The 23818-nt window shown below is 34.5% G+C and overlaps 1 protein-coding gene and 1 pseudogene across 1 annotated transcript; both read right to left on the bottom strand.

Moving 5' to 3' along the window:
• Positions 1-80: 80 nt before the first annotated feature.
• On the bottom strand, positions 81-17932 carry LOC120139249 (thioredoxin H-type 1-like). Its single transcript, XM_039154546.1, has 3 exons — positions 17888-17932; positions 17173-17292; positions 81-246 (listed from the first exon to the last, which is right to left on the bottom strand). The coding sequence occupies exons 1-3, from the start codon at positions 17930-17932 to the stop codon at positions 97-99; spliced, it is 315 nt and encodes a 104-aa protein (XP_039010477.1). The 3' UTR covers positions 81-96.
• Positions 17933-19535: 1603 nt separating this feature from the next.
• LOC120139227 lies at positions 19536-21370 on the bottom strand (annotated as a pseudogene).
• Between the last annotated feature and the right edge of the window lie 2448 nt (positions 21371-23818).

Genomic DNA, 23818 nt, shown 5'->3' with positions numbered 1-23818 from the left:
GAGATGTGAAGATTAATACCAGCACATAAAAGATGCTTGTCTGTGATAATAAGTTCCTCAAAACATGACAAACGTAGTACTAATAATCACCTCCCATCAAGCAGAAGCAAAAGCAGGAGTCATATGTTTAGTCACAGCCTGCTGAAGCTCTTCTTTCTTAGCACCAACCACTCTGCCAGCTTCCTTTCCTTCCTTGATGAACAAGAAACTTGGCATTGCCTCCACACCCCATTCAGCAGCAACTTCCTGAAAACAAAAGAAAAAACCATCAGTTCGATCGAAATTTTCATTTCTCGATTCGTTCGGACATGGCATATATGTGTCGTAACCGGTTTTCGTCCGGGCACGAATTTTTTACTTGGCGGGAAAAGTGATGTGAATAAATGGTTTTTAAAATAATTTGGGAGTCGCCATCGGCCTTTTGGGTCAAATAGGTCGAATACCTAAAAATCATCCTTTAAAAGAGTTTTTAAGAAAACATCGATTAAAAGATAAACTGATATGCGTTTTTTTTAATAATAAAAAGGGATTCGTGGTCGGTTACGTTTAGGGAAGGATTAGCACCCCTACAACGCCAAAAAATTGGTACTTTTTAATTAGAAATTGTCTCTATTATTAGAAATTCAAAATTCAAAATATATATAATTTATAATCCTATTATTTTAAGATTATAATTATGAAAAATATATATTAATTTATATATATTTATAAATAAAATATTTATTTATTTAGAAATATCAAAAAAGACTTCTAGGTGCCTTAAGACAACTCTTTTCTTTGATATTAAAAAAATAAATAAATAATTAAAACAATTAATACATAATTTATAAAATAAGATATTTATTTATTTAAAAATATCAGAAAATGGACATCCAGTTATTTTAAGACTGCCCTTTCTTAATATTGGAAAATAAATAAATATTAAAATAGGATTAAAATAAGTTAAAAATAATTAACTAAGATTTTAATAAATAAAATACATATTATTTATTATACAAATATATATATTTATGGTTTAATAATAATAATAATAATAGTAATAATTAACATATAACTAAACAATGAACAAAATTAAAACTATATATTTAAAATAAATAAAAATTGAAATTAGTGACTAAATTGTAACTTAATAGAATTAAATACCTAATTCATAATTAATTATTTAAAATTTGAGTGACTAAACATGCTATTCCCCTTATTTATTAATTTAGTGACTAAACTAAAATTATATAAAATTCATATATCAAATTAAAATAAATTGAAATATGTTGTTCGGGGTTTAAAATATCAATTATTAAAATTAAAGGACTAAATATGTTATTTATCCTAAATATATTATTTAATATAAAGGACTAAAATAAATAAAATTAAAATTAAAGAACAGAATTAAAAGTATTATAAATTGATTTAGTGACTAAAATGTAAGGATTACAATTTAGGATGACTGCGGAAAGGGTTTAACTTTTAATTAATTACAGACAGACCCCTCCCCAAAACGACGTCGTTTGGGGAGGGTTATTTAAGTCCCTAACCGGCTGGCCCGAAGGCCAGCTCTCATTTCTCACTTTCACTCTCTCTCTCTTCTCTAAGAGAGTTTAAAACTCTCTCGCTTCTCTCTAAAACAGAGAGAATGGCACTGGCCGACAGTCGTTCGTCGGCGTTAACCCCGCCGCCGGCCACCGAGACGTGGCCGGGAAATTTTTTTTACACTAAAATACAGCCCTAATTTCCCCAAGGTCGATTCCGACCTTTGTTTCCCCAAAAAGACTTTTAATCGGAGTAGATCTATGAAAATACCTTCGTATTTTCTGTTCTCCGGCGATGTTTAGTGCTTCCGGCGATGGTCAAGGCTCCAAGTGTAAGTTTCTTTCTTCTTTCTTTGTTTTCTGTTTTTGTTTTTTTTGTTGCTCTCTGTTGGTTGCCTCTGTTCTTCTTTGCAGGTTCGGTGGTGGTTTTATAGGCCACCACGGAGCTTGCTTCGGACTGGTCCCAAGGGTGGAGTTCGGTGAGTCACCAAACCGTAGGTGGTGACTCACCCCATGGTTGAAACGTGGACGACGTTCCTTGCTTCCTCTGAATGTTTTTGTTGAAGCGTGGCAACGGTTGATGGAGGTGTCAGAGAGGCGGCCGGCGTCATGGCCCTAGGGTATCATAACCCTAGGGTTTGCTGTTGGTATCATCTGGATGCGTATGGACCGTTGGATCATGCCAAATCCAACAGTGGATAGATGATGGCGGTTAGGGCTGAGATACAAACCCTAAATGGGTTTAGGGTTACACATTTGGGTCTTAGGTCTGGGCCACCGTATTTGGGTCACTGTTGGGCTTTATGTTTTGATGTATTTGGGCCTGTCTGGGTTGGGCTGGACTTGGCCTGTTTGTAATAATAATTTTAATAATAATAAAAATAATAATAATAATAATATATAAAATAATAATAATAATAATAATAATATAAAATGGAGAAAAAATAGTATCTTCAGCTGTCCCTCTTTGCTCATTCTCGTGTTAACAAGAATAGAGCAAAGACGAAAAGATAATAATATTTTTTTATCCATTTGAATTCACTTAATTAATATGGAGATGTTGAATAAATTCTTCTCTTTCTTCAGATAAGTTCTTCTCATTATGAACTTTCCGCTGGGGATGATAATATCTCCTTCTGTGATGTAATTTGGAAAAGGGTTGAACAAGTTCTTCTTATTATAAAATTCTTCTTCCTTCTTTAGATGAGTTCTTCTTATTATGAACTTTCCCTGGAAAAGTTGATGTTGACCTATTTCCTTCTGTGATAGAGTCATTCAAAAAGTTGAATAAGTTCTTGTCATTATGAACTTCTTCTTTCTTCTTCAAATGAGTTCTTCTTATTATGAACTTTCTCTGGAAAGTTGATGCTGATCTATCTCCTTCTGTGATAGAATTATACAAAAGGTTGAACAAGCTCTTCTCCTTGTGAACTTCTTCTTTTTCAGATGAGTTCTTCTCATTATGAACTTTTTCTAGAAAAGCTGATGCTAATCTATCTCCTTCTGTGATAGAATTATGCAAAAGGTTGAACAAATTCTTCTCATTATGAATTTCTTCTTCTTCAGATGATGAGTTCTTCTCATTATGAACTCTACCTGGCAATGTTGATCCATCAAATGATGAATTCAAACAAAAGGTTGAACAAATTCTTCTCATTATGAACTTCTTCTTCCTTCTTCAGATGAGTTCTTCTCATTATGAACTTTCTTTGGAAAAGCTGATGCTGATCTATCTCCTTCTGTGATAGAATTATGCAAAAGGTTGAACAAATTCTTCTCATTATGAATTTCTTCTTCTTCTTCAGATAAGTTCTTCTCATTATGAACTTTCTGAAAAGTTGATCCATCGAATGATGAATTCAAAAAAAATTTGAACAAATTCTTCTCATTATGAATTTCTTCTTCCTCTTCAGATAAGTTCTTCTCATTATGAACTTTATGGAAAAGTTGATCCATCGAATGATGAATTCAAACAAAAAGTTGAACAAATTCTTCTCATTATGAATTTCTTCTTCTTCAGATGACGAGTTCTTCTCATTATGAACTCTACCTGGTAATGTTGATCCATCAAATGATGAATTCAAACAAAAGGTCGAACAAATTCTTCTCATTATGAACTTTTTCTTCCTTCTTCAGATGAGTTCTTCTCATTATGAACTTTCTCTGGAAAAGTTGATCCATAAGTGATGGATTTGAGCAAAAGGTTGAACAAATTCTTCTCATTATGAATTTCTTCGTCTTCAGATGACAAGTTCTTCTCATTATAAACTCTACCTGGCAATATTGATCCATCAAATGATGAATTCAAACAAAAGGTTGAACAAATTCTTCTCATTATGAACTTCTTCTTCCTTCTTCAGATGAGTTCTTCTCATTATGAACTTTAACTGGCACTGTTGATCCATTGAATGATGGATTTAAATCTTTGCTAAAATCTTTGAAATTCCTGTCAAAATTCAACATGGATAAAATGAATGAAAATGCAACAAGTTCTTTTTTCTTCAGATGCCTAATATCAACATGCATTGAGCCGCCCATTCAGGTTTTCAACTCAAATCCTTCTTTGGTTACAAGATGCCCTTTGCGGGTTTTCATCTTGACCCCTTTTTTTCTCTTTTTCTTCTCTCTCTTTTTTCTTCTTTTTTCTTTTTCTTCTTTTTTTTTCTTTTCTTCTTTTCATTTTTTCTTCAAGCATAATATTCTTGACAGAATCCGAGTTTATTGGATTTCTCAGAATTTTTCCATCTATTTCTGCCAAGATCAACGCTCCTCCGGAAAAGGCCTTTTTTACAACGTATGGCCCTTCCTAATTAGGCATCCATTTCCCATGAAAATCTTTATGTATAGGCAAGATCTTTTTTAGTACTAGATCACCCTCTTGAAATTCTCTTGGATGTACTTTCTTGTCATGAGACTTTATCATCCGTTTCTGATACATCTGTCCATGGCAAATAGCTTTCAATCTTTTCTCCTCAATAAGGTTCAATTGATCAAATCTAGCTTGGATCCATTCAGATTCATCCAATTTTGTTTTCTCAAAATTCGAAGCGATGGAATCTCAACTTCAATTGGTAAGACTGCTTCCATCCCGTAGACTAAAGAAAAAGGCGTTGCCCCAGTAGATGTTCGAACAGTAGTTCGGTATGCATATAAAGCAAAAGGTAACTTCTCGTACCAATCTTTGTAAGTTTCAGTGGCCTTTGTAATGATTCCTCTTGATGTTCTTATTTGCTGCTTCAACTGCCCCATTCATCTTTGGACGATATGCCACTGAGTTTGCATGTTTGATCTTAAATTGTGCACAAAGTTCAATCATCATCTTGTTGTTCAGGTTCAGAGCATTATCTGTAATGATCCTTTCTAGTAGACCATACCGACAAATTATTTATTTCTTTATGAATTTGCAGACTGTGGACCTCTTAATATTGGCATATGAAGCAGCTTCAACCCACTTGGTAAAATAATCAATTGCCACAAGGATGAAACAATGTCCATTCGATGCTTTTGGTGTGATTGCCCCAATGACGTCTATTCCCCACATAGAAAATGGCCAGGGTGCTGTCATTACATGTAAAGGAGATGGGGGTACATGAATCTTATTTGCATATATCTGGCATTTATGGCATTTCCTTGCATAATCAATGCAATCTGTGTGCATGGTAGCCCAATAGTATCCATATCTCATTATTTTTCTAGCCATGGAAAGACCATTTGCATGTGTTCCACATATTCCACTGTGTACTTCCTCAATGATGCTTCTGGCTTCGCTGGTATTTAAACATCTCAATAGCATTTGATCATTGCTTCTTCTATACATAGTCTCGCCATCAAGAAAATATCCAGCAACCATTCTTCTCAAGGTTCTTTTATCAATTTCAGATGCATTTTGTGGATAACTTTGATTTTTGATATATTGCAGGATATCATAATACCATGGTTTACCATCTACCTCTTCTTCCACACTATATAACAATGTGCAGGAATTCCATATACTTGCATTTTGATTGGCATCATATCAACTTTGTTAGTTGCCTGAAACATAGCAGCTAATGTAGCCAAAGCATCTGCCATTTGATTTTCTTCTCGAGGGAGATAATTGAAGGTGACTCTCTCAAATTCTTTCACTAATTCGAGGGTAAAATTTCGGTATTCCAATAATTTGGGATCTTTTGTTTCCCATTCACCTCGTAATTGATACACCACTAATGATGAATCTCCATATATCTTGAGACATTTAATTTTTCTTTCTATGGCTGCTTTCAATCCCATGACACAAGCTTCATATTCCGCCATGTTATTGGTGCAAAAGAACTCCAGTCTACTTGTAAAGGGATAATAAATATTTTCTGGAGAAATTAACACTGCCCCAATTCCTCGTCCCAATGCGTTGGATGCTCCATCAAAGTAAAGCTTCCAAGATGCATCATTTGTTCCGACTTCTTCATTCATGGATATGCACAACAAATCTTCATCTGGAAAATTAAAACTCAAAGGCTGATAATCATTCGATACACGACTGGCCAGAAAATCAACTATGACACTTCCTTTTTATCACTTTTTGGTTGACATATACAATATCAAACTCGGATAATAACATCTGCCATCTAGCCATTCTGCTTGTCAAAGCTGGTGATTCCATTAAGAATTTCAAAGGATCAAGTTTGGATATCAACCAAGTAGTATGATATAACATGTATTGTCTGAGTCTTCGAGTAGCCCACACCAAGGCACAACATAATTTTTGTATTGGTGGATATCGAATTTCACAATCAGTAAATTTTTTGCTCAGATAATAAATGGCTTTTTCTTTTCTTCCAGATTCATCATGTTGTCCCAATACACATCCCATCGAATTTTCAAAGACTATCAAGTAGAGAATTAATGGTCTATCAGGCATTGGTGATACTAAAATTGGGGCATTGGATAAATATTTCTTAATAATATCCAAAGTTTCTTGACATTCATCATTCCATACTTCAGGATTGTTCTTTCGAAGTAATTTTGAACACTGGATCACATTTGTCAGTTAATTGATAAATGAACCGAGATATATAATTTAATCTTCCCAAAAAGCCTCGAACTTTTTTTGTATTGGGTGATGGAAGATCTTGAATTGCTTTTACTTTATCTGGATCAATCTCGATTCCTTTTTTGCTGACCACAAATACCAAAAGCTTCCCGGAAGTTACCCCAAAAGTGCATTTAGCGGGGTTAAGCTTTAATTGATACTTCCTCAATCTCTGGAAAAGCTTTCTCAAATTTTGAATATGTTCTTCTTCAGTTCGGGATTTGGCAATCATGTCATCTATATATACTTCAATCTCTTTGTGCATCATGTCATGAAACAAAGTCACCATGGCTCTTTGATACGTTGCCCCTGCATTTTTCAATCCAAATGGCATTACTTTATAGCAGAACGTGCCCCACATGGTTATAAATGTTGTTTTTTCCATGTCTTTAGGATTCATTTTTGATTATATCCTGAAAAGCCATCCATGAATGAAAACCATGCGTGTCCTGCAGTATTGTCCACCAAGGTGTCTATGTGGGGTAATGGAAAACTATCTTTCGGACTAGCTTTGTTGAGATCTCTGTAATCCACACACATTCGAACTTTCCCATTTTTCTTTGGTAATGGAACAATGTTGGCTACCCATTCTGGGTATTTGGCTGCCTGTAGGAAACCTGCATTAATCTGCTTCATCACTTCCTCTTTGATCTGCAACAACATTTCTGGCCTCATTCGCCTGAGCTTTTGTTGGACCGGTTTATATTCTGGATTGATTGGAAGCTTGTGCATCACTATATTTGTACTCAAACCAGGTATATCTTGATAAGACCAGGCAAAGATATCTTTGAACTCTTGAAGGAGATTTATCAATTCTTGTTTTATCTGGATTGTCAGAGTAGTACCAATTTTCACCTCCTTTATTTCTTCATCTGTTCCCAAATTTACAGTCTCAATCTCTTCTTTGTGAGGTAAAATTTGTTTATCTTCTTTTTCTACCAGTCTTAATAATTCAGTAGGAACATCACATTCCAGTTCATCCTCACACTCATTGATTTCCTCCAGACATATGGGCTGCTCTAAATTTATCTCTTGATTAAATTTAGGAATAAACATGCTATTAACATTGTGACACCTGCAAATTTAAGTCGGACATATTTCTGAAAGAATGTAGTAAATTTATGAAATAAATAAATGTAAAAATGTAAGAAAATGTAAAGAATGATTGCCATCTGAAAATTTTAAAGAAAATTTCTTATATATAATATTAGGTGAACTTAACATAATTTCCTTTACAAGATAACAAAAAGTTTTCATACTTTTGGGCTAAACATAAAGATTAGTTCTGAATATTACTCTGTGTTAATATTAAAAACTACAGGAAGGTCTTCAACGGTCCAATTGTTGAGTGTTTCTCCAGGAAAACAAGGGCGAATCCTAGCCAAGTATTTGCCAGTCTTGTTGTCATTCATGATCATGTTGATAAATAATCCATTCATATCTTCTTCAACTATGCTTTGATCTTTCGTCAACTTTTCTTCTTTAAAGGCCTCAACAAGCTGTTGTTCTACATTAATTGTTCCCCCTGATCTGAATGTGGTCTTTAAATGTGGGAAAAACATGTGTTCCCAAAGAATTTCTTTTCCTTTCAACCTTGCCTTTCTATCTTCACATCTTCTTTTCATCTCTTTGTTCTTTTGCTGAAAATTGGGCTTAAATCCAAGCCCAAAATGATCTTTCTTCATCTTCATACTTACAGGAACTGAACTCCCTTGAAGATTCTTTCCTAAACCTTTCCCAGTTTTAGCTCCGATGCCTAAAGTCTGTCGTACCGTCATCTTGGTGCAATCAGACAATCTGGGATATGGAATTTTGCTTCCTTCTGCAATAAAGGTTGCATTGACAAATTCAAGAGATCGGAAAGAGCATTCAAGAGCATCATCATTAGTTTCAATATATGGAACATCACTTGTTATAGACGTAATGATTTCTTCTTCAGCTCCTACGCATATTAGTTGTCCATCAACAACGAATTTCAATTTTTGATGTAATGAAGAAGGAACGGCTCCTGCAGAATGAATCCATGGCCTCCCTAATAAACAATTATATGTAGGGTGGATGTCCATCACCACAAAGTCAATATTGTACACGACTGGTCCGATTAACAACGGTATTTCCATTTTCCCAAGCACCTCTTTTTGAGTGCCATCAAAAGTTCGTACTACATTCTGATAACTTTTCATGTGTGATTTATCCACAGGCATTCTTTGAAGTGTGACTAGAGGCATCAAGTTAAGAGCGGATCCATTGTCAATCAATACTCCTGGTAAAACATGACCATGACAATGTATGGTAATATTCAAAGCTTTTACTGACCCCATTCCGCCTTCAGGTATTTCATCATCCGTGAACGTTATGTAATTGTCAGCGGCTATATGTCCCACAATTCTATCAAGTTTATTGAGGGATATATCTTTAGGGATAAAGGTTTGATTAAGCATTCTCATCAAAGCATTTCTATGTGCTTCTGAATTCATCAATAGATCAAGAATAGAAATTCTCGCTTGTTGTTTATGTAGTTGTTCAACCACACTATACTCACTATGTTTCAGGAATTTCAAAAATTATTGCGCTTATTTTTCTGTTACAAGCTCATTGAATGCTGGAGGGGATTCATCATCAAATACCTTTTAGGGTATTACCATGGCTTTTCCTTTTGCTTTCACCTGTTCTGATGCATTAGATGTTTCGGGAGAGTAACATCTCCCACTTCTTGTAAAGAATTGACTTCACTTACTGCTTCAGACGTCGAATCCAGACTCTGTATTTTCTCTTCTATTTTTTTCCAGAGAAACAGATCCTCCTACCATTGAAACATTGGTAGTATAATTCCAAGGTACCCTACGGGTATCCTTGTATGGAAATGGTAAATGAGTTGTGATAACTACTTTCGGCTTTGTTGGTGCAGGAATCACTGTAGATGATTTCACATTAATGATCACAGGATCACTTGTTCTTTGATTAGGTTTAGAATCCTCTGATGAACAAACATCTTCTTTTTTCCTGGTTCTTCTTCAAAGAATTATATCTCTCTGTTATTCATAAATTTTTGCATCAAATCCCTAAATTCAGGACATAGTTGAATTTCATGCCCCTTCTCTTGATGATATTCACAATAATTCTTGCTTTCATTATGCTTTGGCCTGAATTCTTGTGGAATTATACCGGATAAGGAGAGTTGTTGAAATATCCAAACAAAAGGAGATTTAATTTCAGAAATGTCAGTTTTTGTTTTCTTTCTGTTCTCTTCCTGAATTGCATTCACGTTTTTATCTCCATGATTTGGCAATGGATGATTTGATGTAGATGGTGAATTGAATTCCAACTTTCCAGTGTTGATAAAATTTTGAACCCCTTTTGAATGCCAAACAGTTTTCAATAGAATGACCCGTAATTCCTTCATGGTAAACACAGTGTGCCTTTACATCATACCATGGAGAGAATGGTGGTTGCATGGGAACCAAAGGATAGGGCCGTATGACATCTGCTTTTAATAGCGAATCATAGATCTCAGCATAGGGTACTGGTAAAGGTGTAAAAGACAACCTTTTATTTTCCTTTCGAGATCCTCTGGACTCTGCTCGATTAGTGTTTGTTTCTTCTTTCTTAACCCTTGGCTGGGTTATTGTAACACTTTTCGATGAATCCTTGTTGTAAGAGTTTGCATTGTTGACTTCATTCTCCTTTTTTCGGTACATAGGTCTTTTGGAACTAGATCCCTCATTTGATTCAATTTTGCCACTTTTCAAGGCATTTTCAATGAGTTCTCCAGAAATGACCAAATCTGCAAAATATCTGGTTGCATTCCCCATTAGATGTTAAATAGGGAGCTTTTAACGTATGGACAAATATTACTGTGGCCTCTTTTTCTGACAGAGGTGGTTGAACTTGGGCTACTGTGTCACGCCATCTCTGAGCATACTGTCTGAACGTTTCGTTATTCTTTTTCTCCAAATTTTAGAGAGTCCATCTATCAGGGACCATGTCTGTTACATGGCGGTACTGCTCTAGGAATGCCTTAGCCAGATCTTTCCAGGATCTAATGTTGGCTTTAGTCAATTGAGTATACCATTTTAAGGCTGGTCCTATCAAACTATCTTGAAAGCAGTGAATTAACAATTTCTCGTCTTTCACATATCCTGCCATTCTGCGACAAAACATAGTAATGTGGGATGAAGGGCATGTGGTACCGTTTTATCTATCAAATTCGGGAACTTTGAACTTAATGGGGAGGATTAGGTCTGGAACCAAACTCAACTCACTAGCATCAAACCCATAGAATGATTCAGTTATTTCCACGGATTTCATTCATTCTTCTAAGCTCTTGATATGTCTGGTCAATTCTTCATTTACTTTTTCTTTCTCATTCAGCTCATTCAAATCTGGGATTAGATGCTCAGCATTAAAATCCCCTATTTTCACATCTGATATAAGTGGATTTTTACTTGAAGATGCAGGATCCACTTGTCGATTTTCATGTGGTTTGGCTTCTTGAAATGCTGATGTGCGGGCATTGATTTGTATAGGTGTAGTACCAGAGTGATAAATTGGTTCTGGTGGGAAACCTAGAGGATACATAGGTTCTTGGTCGAAAGATACAGGATTTTCATGCATTTTTCCAATGATAGCCTGTCTTTAAAACATGTCTTCTATTTTCTGCATCATGCTGTCTTGTGAGTTTGCAATACTGGCTTCAATTTTCTCTAGCTTCATTCTCATCTCTGCTTGTTCTTTATTATGATGTTCCTCAATACGTTGTATTTTATCCTCCATAATTCTCTTAGTAGCTTGTCTAGTACCGTAGTGATGTTGTATTTCTCTTTTGGCCAGAATAACTGCGATTGAAAATTCTTTTGATATTATTTTTTCAAATTTTAATTAATGAATGTTATAAAAATTATACATAAAGAAAATAATGCAATGAATAATGAATGTATGCAAAATGCATGTATGCAAAAGGTATTGATCCCAAAAAGTTAACTGTCATAGAACAACTTTCATCGGCATACAAAAGTTTCTTTATAATAATTCATAACTACAGATAAGGCGTAGCTTTCCTATTAAGCTCTATAATTTCTTTCATTAGCCATGACACATTCTTTCCGAACTTAGAAACTGGATCAACGTGATGCTCAATTATTTTTGCTTCAACAGCTAGTTCCCCAATATATCTAGCAACTTCGCTCATTTGTACCATGGCCTCGAATACCATATTACTTCTTTCTTCACTTCTTTCTACATAGAAATCAGTTGATTTTTGCCATTGTTCATAGTTCCTTCGAGAGTTTGCTCTAACTCAGTGATTCTGACTTGACAATTGTGCAGAGTTTTTTCAAGATCTCTAATGCGTTTTCGTAGTGAAGCACTTTCCTCATTACTTTCTTTAAGATCACTAGGTCCTAGACGAACCTTTTCTTGAAATAATGACTCTTCAAGTTGCAAAATGTAAGCATTAAACTCTGAGTTTTTATTTCTAGACTATTCCAGATCTTCTTCAAGTTTTGTTCGTGCTTCTTGCGTCATTTGATTAAGCTTCTGGATTTGAACATTCTTGTTTCTGCATCTTTGCATCCAATTGCTAGCCACTTCTTGCTCTACCTCAAGTTTGGTGTTGAAATTCTTTCTTTCCAGCTCCCATTTTTCTTTTTCAACATTGAACTCTTCAATCCTTTGGCCCCTGACTTCAAGTTCGGCAATCAGATGGTTCATTTCAGATTCAAACCCTTGAACATGATATTTTTCTCACCTTCAAATTTATCAAAGATGTCATTCTTCATCTCTTCTAAATCTTTGGCTCGATCCCTTTCTCTTTGCATTTCATCCATGATCTCGCGGTGTTCAGCTTTGTGTTTTATAATTCGCTCTCTTCTGTCAACCTCAAAATCTTCCATTTTTTGCTTTCCTTTCTCAAGGCTTTTGAGTAGACGGCTATTCTTTCTTTTCAGATCTTCAACTCGATTTTTCTCGATGTTCAAATCTCTGGTCATCTGTACTGTTGATCGGTTCGGTCCTGATGTTTTCCGGGATTTATATAACTCCTGGTAATTTTTCTTTAATGTTCTGAATTCACCATCAACTTTTTCTTTGTTTTCTCTCAACATTGCACATTGTGATGAATGAAAATCAATGTCAACACCCAACATAGCTTTATCGTCTCATTTGCTCTAATTCTCTTGACCAATCTTCTCTTTCTGCTTCAAAATTAGCTCTCAGGATTTCAATCTCTGATGGAACCACCTTAATGCGATCTTCCATAGAGATATCCTCATTTTGGTCTGGTAGAGGAATATTTTCATTTTTCCTGACAGATCTCCATTCCTCATAATCAGGAGTTAGCATTTCTTTTGCTGCTTTAGCTCGGATACAAAAAGTTGTTTTCCAAGCTGTAAAGGCCTCCATGATATTTCTTTTATAATTTTTGCTGTGGAATGCGAACTCAGACGAATGTAATCCAGCAGTGACAGGTACAAATTGACGACCTTCATACTATCTTATGACCAAAAGGGGTGTATATCTGATTCCTCCCCACAATCGAGCAGCATTATCTAGTTGTAATAACCACATTTGTAAAAGAATTCCCTTTGGATTTGCCACGGGGCTCGCCAAACAATGTCATTGCTTTGCAGATTTCGAAAGGCATTAATCCACATATCTTTCGTAATTTCTTTCGGCCATTCTTGCTCCAGAAATTCTTTTAATGGTGAGTAGTCGTATTAAAGCGCCGGTATGAAACCTTTTCTGTCCTCCAAAAATGGCTACGGATCCATACGTCTAACAATTGGGTACACCCTGAGAATCGTCCACCTCATAGCTTTCTACAAGCGTTTAATGATCTGAAAGTTCTGCTAGAATTGCAGAAGCATGATTAATCCTTTTTGATAGCTGCTCAAACAAATCTACTACTGCAGCTTCAATATATCCCAATACTTTTGGGAAGATGATCATACCATACATACTCAGAGCAAAGAGATCGAATCGTACTTTAGTGTCTGGATGACTCTAAATAAGTTCTGTAATGTTGGTCCAAGCAATGCCTTCGCTTTCGCCCTTTTGTTTTGTACGGGATGCCACCCATTCCTCTCGTACTCCAACAATCTTTGCTAATTTAACTCGAAAAGGTTGAGTTTTAATTGACTTTGAATAAATTCGATTCTCCAAAGCCCCTTCTATATGTAGCAAAGTTGTGTACTCTTCAATAGTAGGGACCAAGTCCTCTTTATTGAGAGTGAAGCAATTGTACCCTGGATTCTAGAATTGAATTAGGGCTCGAAGTAAGTCATCATTAACTTCAACATAGAGCAAATATGGAATGTCTCCGTAAGTCTGATAAAACTGCAACTTTTTGTTTGAGTCCCAACTCTCCCAAATGTCTCGCAAATCTTGCATATCATTTCTTTTTAGCGAAACTGGAGCATAACTAGCTAAGTCAGATACATAGTCATCCTGCAGACTGTTTCCTCCTTGTCTTTGTAAGTCCTCAGCCCACTGTCTTACTTCTGAGTTTAGAACTATTTGATTCGAACACTTTTTATTCATGGATGAAGGTTTTCCAATGAGACAATTAACACGAGGATCAATGCCTTTTATCATGTATGATGCTATGCAAACAGAAGAAATAAAGAACACACAAAAAGAAATAAATTAGTTTACATAATAAAAAAAAAAATAATTTAATAATAATGTCTACCTAAATATCCTTATTTAAACATGCTTTCTTCATATTTTAAATAATTTAAATTCACATGCAATTTATTCAGTAAGAAAATAAATAAATAAATTAAAAGGAAAAGTTAAAATTCATTTCTCCTGTGTGTACACCTATTTTGGACAAAATTTCGGCATGGCTTCAGATCGGAAGAGTTTCTAGGGTTTATTATATACAGGGTTTTAGATCTAAGAATAAAGTTACCCGAATTATCCTTGTTAGTGCCCCCTTGGGTTGCTAACCCTCAATCCTAGTCCATCACAGACTAAAGTGGATCGAGTTCAATTTGAGGGGATACACTTCTCTATGCCTGACACGGAGAATAAATTCTCACGAAGACATAGAGCATATGAACCCCGAAAGTTACTTACTAGGTTTGACACGGAGAATAAATTCTCACGAAGACGTCGCTTTCACTCCCACGGAGAATAAATAAATGTTCAAACCTTTGAAAGAAAAATAAATAATGAAATAAAATACTTGCAAGTAAAATGAAATATAAATATAAATATAAATACTATAAAAATAATAAGTATATAAAAAATTTGAAAAGAAAGAATTATAAATTAAATATATGAATTTTAAATTTATAATTAATAGAGACAATTTATAATTAATTTTAAAAGTTTGACCAGCGTCCCTAGCGGAGTCGCCAAGCTGTCGTAACCGGTTTTCGTACGGGCACGAATTTTTTACTTGGCGGGAAAAGTGATGTGAATAAATGGTTTTTAAAATAATTTGGGAGTCGCCATCGGCCTTTTGGGTCAGGTAGGTCGAATCCTAAAAATCATCCTTTAAAAGAGTTATTAAGAAAACATCGATTAAAAGATAAACTGATCTGCGTTTTAACCAAAAAATCGTTCTTTTTAATAATAAAAAGGGATTCGTGGTCGGTTACGTTTAGGGAAGGATTAGCAACCGTACAACGCCAAAAATTGGTACTTTTTAATTAGAAATTGTCTCTATTATTAGAAATTAAAAATTCAAAATATATTTAATTTATAATCCTATTATTTTAAGATTATAATTATGAAAAATATATATTAATTTATATATATTTATAAATAAAATATTTATTTATTTAAAAATATCAGAAAATGACTTCTAGGTGCCTTAAGACAGCTCTTTTCTTTGATATTAAAAAAATAAATAAATAATTAAAACAATTAATATATAATTTATAAAATAAGATATTTATTTATTTAAAAATATCAGAAAATGGAAATCCAGTTATTTTAAGATGCTCTTTCTTAATATTGGAAAATAAATAAATATTAAAATAGGATTAAAATAAGTTAAAAATAATTAACTAAGATTTTAATAAATAAGATACATATTATTTATTATACAAATATATGTATTTATGGTTAAATAATAATAATAATAATAATAATAGTAATAATTAACATATAACTAAACAATGAACAAAATTAAAACTATATATTTAAAATAAATAAAAATTGAAATTAATGACTAAATTGTAACTTAATAGAATTAAATACCTAATTCATAATTTATTATTTAAAATTTGAGTGACTAAACATGCTATTCCCCTTATTTATTAATTTAGTGACTAAACTAAAATTATATAAAATTCATATATCAAATTAAAATAAATTGAAATATGCTGTTCGGGGTTTAAAATATCAATTATTAAAATTAAAGGACTAAATACGTTATTTATCCTAAATATATTATTTAATATAAAGGACTAAAATAAATAAAATTAAAATTAAAGAACCGAATTAAAAGTATTATAAATTGATTTAGTGACTAAAATGTAAGGATTACAAATTAGGATGACTGCGGAAAGGGTTTAACTTTTAATTAATTACAGACAGACCCCTCCCCAAAACGACATCGTTTGGGGAGGGCTATTTAAGTCCTTAACCGGCTGGCCCGAAGGGCCAGCTCTCATTTCTCACTTTCACTCTCTCTCTCTCTTCTCTGAGACAGTTTAGAACTCTCTTGCTTCTCTCTAAAACAGAGAGAATGGCACCGGCCGGCAGCCGTTCGCCGACGTTAACCCCGTCGTCGGCCACCGTCCTCGGTGGCCGGGAAAATTTTTTTTACACTAAAATACAACCCTAATTTCCCCAAGGTCGATTCCGACCTTTGTTTCCCCAAAAAGACTTTTAATCGGAGTAGATCTATGAAAATACCTTCTGTATTTTCTGTTCTCCGGCGATGTTTAGTGCTTCCGGCGATGGTCAAGGCTCCAAGGGTAAGTTTCTTTCTTCTTTCTTTGTTTTCTGCTTTTGTTTTTTTTTGTTGCTCTCTGTTGGTTGCCTCTGTTCTTCTTTGCAGGTTCGGTGGTGGTTTTATAGGCCACCACGGAGCTTGCTTCGGACTGGTCCCAAGGGTGGAGTTCGGTGAGTCACCAAACCGTAGGTGGTGACTCACCCCATGGTTGAAACGTGGACGGCGTTCCTTGCTTCTTCTGGATGTTTCTGTTGAAGCGTGGCAGCGGTTGATGGAGGTGTCAGAGAGGCGGCCGGCGTCATGGCCCTAGCGTATCATAACCCTAGGGTTTGCTGTTGGTATCATCTGGACGCGTATAGACCGTTGGATCATGTCAGATCCAATGGTGGATAGCTGATGGCGGTTGGGGCTGAGATACAAACCCTAAATGGGTTTAGGTTACACATTTGGGCCTTTAGGTCTGGGCCACCGTATTTGGGTCACTGTTGGGCTTTATGTTTTGATGTATTTGGGCCTGTCTGGGTTGGGTCGGACTTGGCCTGTTTGTAATAATAATTTTAATAATAATAAATAAAATAATAATAATAATAATATATAAAATAATAATAATAATAATAAATAATAATAATAGAAAATGGAGAAAAAAATAGTATCTTCAGCATATATGTTACCTTCAATTCATCCACATCCACCTTGAGAAACATGACATTAGGAAACTTCTTGGCCAGTTCAGCCAGAAAGGGTGAAATAAAACGGCAGGGTTCACACCATGAGGCAGTGAAATCAACCACATCTGCATGTAACGTATAAGCAGTAATGCATTTACCATTTATGAAGAAGCAAAAGTAGAGAATGATTTGAGTTAATGGAGAAAAAGAAGCAAATATCAACATCACCATTAACATCTGTAATTGATTAGTCATCACCAATTCACCACCAACAGTTGCCAACCTTAAAATTTATTAATCTCAAGATTATAACATTAGTCTGTTACCATATCTTTGTTTAGCACTTTGTTTCCAAGAATTGAAAAACACGCTACAAAACTTAATTCGGGCTATAACAGAATTTCCTTAGAAATAAACACATCAAATCTTAATCTGATGCACACAAAAACCCTAAACTCCTCTAATTGACGGTTTTTCTTTTTGCTATTTAGCAAACAATATACGACATGTCATCAAAATATAATAAATTAATCACCTTTCCCACACGATCCTAGTTTTAATATGTGAAATCGACTGACTAATATTAGATTAACTGGGATTTTTTTTAAATCCATGCATAGGAAACAAACAAGTGACAGAAAATATAATATTATTTGAAGCAAATGAAAACAGATCAGATCCATATGTGAAGAATTAAAATAAATAAAATAAAACAAAATACCAGCTGTTTGGATTCATTGCATTTTGAAGTTGCGCCTTCCATGAATCAATAGTGTGGCAACTGATCACTTGTCCTTCATCTGCTGCCATTGTCTGCTAGATCTTCAAAAAGATTTTCTTTTTTTAATAGAAAAATGAACATACTATTCCTCTGCAGCTCTATTGTGTAGAATTAAATAAGAAGATCAAGGGTGTGGCAAATGGGCCCTAGACCTAGATTCTGCTTGAATTACGATTTTGCCACTATTATATGGAACTGAGTGTACCGTACCAATATTCCCATGTAATGTAACGAAAAGAACATCTCAATCGCAAAACACGTTGTCTTCTTGGCCAATTAGAATATATCTCATGACAATTTTAATTAAGAAAATACTAACTCGATTTAAAGGCCATTGTTGATGAACAACCAGGAAGATTCGACATGCTGATGCGGCAACCTGAAGGTGGTGGTACAAATTCTGCTGATAAATTGCAGCTACACCCAAACGGACTTCGCAAGGAATAGTAGATATCGGCTGCTGAGGATGGACGAGAGTGGAACAAATCAGAGCAGTCGCTTCTCTTAAAATTATTATATTATTATATTTTAGATATTTTTTTATATTCTATATCAATAATTTATTTTTGTTCCTTGAAATTTTAGAAATCCGTTATCCCTATATAAAATCATGCGTCTATCCATATCAATTGCTGCATGGAGGGAAAATTTTTGAAGTCTGTTGATCTTTAGCTGCCCCAACCATGAGGAGATAACTTTTGAACTCGGTAAAGAGTAATGATATCGAGGTGGATGGTAGAGGTGCACAAAAAATTCGAATATCGATTTTGGGTAAAAAATATCTGAAATCGGATTTTGGAAAAACCGGTTTTTTTAAACCGGATCGGATATTTAAAAACCGGATAGTATAACCGGTTTGAGAAAAAATTGAACGACCGGTTTTTTACCGGATTAAAAACCGGTTTTTTTCAAACCGGATAAAAAACCGGTTTTTTATCCGAAAAATCCGGGTTTTTTTTAAAACCGGTTTTTTATCCGAAAAAATCCGGTTTTTTTTAAAAACCGGTTTTTTGCAAACCGAAACCGGTTACACCGGTTATACCATCCGACCCTCTAAACCGGTTAGGATCCGAACCGATTTTTTTAAAATCCGGTTTTTAGGTTGGGAGAAAAAACCGGATCGGTTTTTATCCGATCCGGATCGGATTGAAATCCGGCTTCTGTGCATCTCTAGTGGATGGCGATAACAATTAACATGTATGGATTCAGTGTCATTCTGTCGTTTGACCTCTCCGCACTCTCATCTCCTGGTTGTAGTCTGTACTGATATTTTGCTATGAATTTTGAAAATTTATGTGTTTTCTGTTTCTTTTTCACTTCATACTCACTAAATTAATGTTTTTTGTTCGGTATGAAGTATGCGAGTAAGTGAAGGAAACGAATGTATTGTGATTTGTAATCCAAATAACTACGGAATCTAGACCATTGCAATGAGTCATTTTTATAATGTTAATAGTTATAAGTTAAATGAAAAACTAAAAAACATTATAATATTATAAATAATAATATTGGACTAAAATATAAGATTTAGAAACAAATAAGGTCAATTTACATCAGATTCACAACTGGTAAAATTAAAACTAGACTTTATAGAATAAAGGAAATATGTGATCAACTCAAATTAACGTCGCACATAAATAAATATTTCCATTCATTCTTTGGTATTGGTTTTTGGTAGAAGCTACGTATAGATTATATTCTTGAAACAGTAAGTACCAAGAAGGAACCAACCAAACAAGAATGAATGCAATGAGGGCCAAGAAAGACAAGTATGCTGTGCCACCAAATGCAAGTCCTAGACCGGATACTATGACAAATGGCAAGTAAGATCGAACAAATGCTGCTTTGCTCAACCACCGGCCTTTGACAAAGACGAGAACGCGACATTCACTACGTTCCACCCACCCGAACGAAAGCCTAACCTGTTCAGGTTGTTTGCTACAAATGAATGGCAATTGCAAGTGAAAAGGCTGTACATGCGCTGCTGGAACTCTAACATGCCTTTTTCCAGTGCCTCATCCCATGTTAATGTCCCTATCCTTGGGTCATCATTCTGGTATTCTCGATCTCCTTGCAGTGCTGATGAATTAGAGGAAATGCAGTATTCCTAGAATAAAAAAAACTCACATGCGTAAATGAGGAAGAATCACCAACAAAGTAGTATTCAAGTAGAAATGCACGCCTCTATGAAGGGTTATTATATCCTAGTGTCGGTGTACAAATCTATAAAGGGATAATAAATCTCACGAAGACATCTCATCAATAAAGTTTAAAATAAATACAAATACTTAGTCTTTAGGAGATGGCATTATGGAATTCACTATCAGTGCTTGGATTTATATCATGACAGTGCATCAAATGTCAATCCTCTTAATTACTCTCATTGGAACTAAACTTGGGTATAAATACTCTATATTATGCTCGAAAATCTACCAAAAAAAGTGCAGCCATGAATTATATTCAGAAATTGAAACCTATTTCCTGTCATTTACACAATGCTTAGCTACCGATACTCAAAATGTTTTTGCCATCATATTTGCCACAAGTTACAGAGAAATTTGCAATGTACCTTGTACCGCCTATTACAATTGTTTCCTATCAAAGCCCCGTAAAAGGAAAAGCAAAACAGCCTAATCTAATCCCATTCCCAGATCTCAACAATTAGATCTATTTAATCCTAATTCTGATTACTTAATCGAGTAATCATGTCATCGTCTCTCCTATTGCAACTTCCTTGGAATCAATGAATGAAATTCGTGAAGAAGTAGAAATCGACGGAGACAAAAAAAGGAGAGGGAAGACGAACATATATAAATACCTTATCTTTGTTAATCTGGACATAGCGAGCTACTGCCCCAAAGGAGAAATCATCAACAGAGACGCAATTAGGACCTGCAAAATCTAGAATAACTCCATCTTCCCTGCAAATGCCAATGTGGCCAATGAAGGGAATCAGTCATGAAAAACGGGTAGAGGTGTCCAAACAATGCAGCATGGAAACCGTTCCCTCCTTGGATCAATTCGCATACCACCTTCGATCATCATCGACTGGTGATCCAAATCTACTTGTTCTTCCATGTCCATCTCCCAAACTGCAGTTTTTCAGAAAACCCACATCAATTAATTCCTACAAGGATTTAAAGTTTGCGATAAATTTTCCATCAGATGCCTATTCCAACGAAGGATCAAAAGTAAACGTGAGAAAATACCAGTAAGAGAGGTTGCGAGTAACTAGTAAAGGACAATTGATTCGAGAATTGAAAGTTGGAGAAATGGAAATAGATGTATGGAGAGAGAACGATCGAAGCGTTCCTTGGTGAGGAGGAGAAACAGAGATCTACCGGAGAGTCTAAGAATCGGCAGCCCCAGTGATGGGTAAAAGGGAGATCCGGCTTCTCTCTAAATTTTTCTACACCCAAATTTGTGAGTTGGAATCAAGTAAAGGTTAAACCGAAGATCTCTCAAGTATGAATTGAGTTTGATAATAAGGATAAATTACATCATTTTCTCTAAACTATACTATCTCTCCTATTTTACATAATTTACATTAATATTTCTAATTTACTCACTAAACTTTCGAATTACTCCTATTTTGATCCTTTTGGGTTATTTTATTATTATTTTTATATTATATGACATTTTTATTATTATTTAATATAAAAATAATTAAAATAAATATTAAAAAATATTTTTATTATTAAATTTAAACAGACTTAAAATAATCACCATCGTCAATCATGTTGATCAAAATTGATCTTTGAAATAATAATAAAATTATTTTTATATTAAATAATACTAAAAAATATCATTTTATATGAAAATTATAATAATAAAATAATTTAGAGTGATAAAAACAGGAGTAATTCGAAAGTTCAGTGAGTAATTTAGAAAAAAATGAAAGTATAGTGTGTAAAACAGGATAGAGAGCAAATTTTAGTGAGAAATAATGTATTTTACCCTTGATAATAAAGATGTTAATTTTTTAAAATTTAATTTTAAAAGGTAAACTACAACGATAGTCCTTTATCATTTTAATCCATTCAATTTTAATCATCAATTAAAAAAATGGTTTTTGATCCCTTACGTTATCAATTAAATATATTTTGATGCCTTGATCCTTAACTCTCCTTATCCAAATAACAAAAGAACGACTTGACATTTAAAAAATGATAAAAGCCACGTATTGTTAGATCTTCTTATACTTCTTCTCTCACCGTAAACTTACCATAAATATAGAGTATATGGAAAAACAAACTTCAACAGCAAGTCAACTGAATGTAAAGTTTGATTTACTTGCACCATTTCTGATAAAAGATTCTGATAAACGAGAAAAACTCAAGCTTGTTGGGTTCTTTTTCCCTCTTTTGAGACGAGTCTGTTTTAATCTCCAAAACTAGAGTTGATTGGAAAACTTTAATGAAAGAATATATTTATCAATTTAAAAAATAAAAATTAGTATTGTATCTAAAATCAATGATTAGTTTTCGTTGATTATGCAATACCCTTGCTCAATATTTTTATTTACCAAATATTAAGCAGATACTATTAATTAATTTTTGTACTCATGTACTAGTAAATAAACTTTTTCCTTTTTTTACATAAAACCAAGCCAAGGCATAAGATTTAATAATTATGTCGGGAAGTCTCCGCAAATTAAAGAAATATGCAATATGACCTTGATAACTTACATATAGTTGAGATGGATCTTTGTGCTACGCTTGAAGGGATTCTTTATCATGAAGAGCTCTTACAGAAACAAAAGTCCAGAAGCACTTGACGAGCTGAGGGAGACCGAAACACTAGTTTTTTTCCCCCACAACGGTGTTATTTACCGTAGAAAGTCTAATAGTATTCGAGCTTTGCGGATTAGCACTATAGAGTGATGCTACGATGAGGATATTCTCTGTGGGGAAGCTACTAAGTTCTTCGAAACTCTTTACCGTGAGGAAGGGAACAAATCTTATAAGTTTCCTATCAAAAATGCCTTTCCTCGGCTCTCGTCAACGGATATTTAGTTGCTTAGTGCCAGGGTCTCCAATGAGGAAATTTAAAGTACTCTTTTTTCCATGGATCCTCTTAAATCCCCCGGAAAAGACGACCTTAATGCTCACTTCTTCCAAAATCAGTGGGATACGGTGGGTAATTCGATTTGTAAATGGGTAAAGGGAATCTTCGATGGTAAGCCGATAGAGCCCGAGCTCAACAAAACATTATGGTTCTCATTCCGAAGGTGGATAACCCTGAAACTTTTTCCAACTTTCGTCCAATCAACTTGTGCACTGTTCTCTATAAGGTTGTGATGAAGGTCATTGCGAACAGGTTCAGGAACATTTTCGTCAACATTATTGCCCTCAATCAAGCTAGTTTCATTGCTAGCAGAAATATCACGAATAATATTATTGTTGCTCAGGAAGTTATCCATTCCATGAGAAAAAAAGAAAGGTAAAACCAAATGGATGACCTTGAAGGTGTACCTGGAAAAGGCTTATGATCGTGTTGGATGGGCTTTTCTTTTTGAATCTATTAGAAAAATGGGTTACTCGGATAACATTTACAGTGTAATAATGGCGTCAGTCACTTTCTCTTATGTCTAAATTTTATGGAATGGATCCCTTTCGGAGGAGTTTAAGCCGGCCAGAGGCATCCGTCAAGGATGCCCTCTATCTCTACTTGTTTGTGCTTTGCATGTAGCGTCTGGGTTACAGTATTCACTACGCGGTGGATGTTGGTCTCTGGGATTCGATGATTCTATCTCATGGTGGTCATATTCTTTCTCATTTGTTTTCACTGATGATATAATCATTGTTTGTAAGTCAACTGAAAGTCAAGCTAATCTCATTAGGGTGATTATTGATCAATTTAGTAGAT

The sequence above is a fragment of the Hibiscus syriacus genome, unplaced genomic scaffold (assembly GCF_006381635.1).
Source record: "Hibiscus syriacus cultivar Baekdansim isolate YM2019G1 unplaced genomic scaffold, ASM638163v2 tig00110733_pilon, whole genome shotgun sequence".
Taxonomy (NCBI): domain Eukaryota; kingdom Viridiplantae; phylum Streptophyta; class Magnoliopsida; order Malvales; family Malvaceae; genus Hibiscus; species Hibiscus syriacus.
Note: the sequence above shows the minus strand (reverse complement) of the source record. Positions and strands in the feature narration are given on the sequence as shown.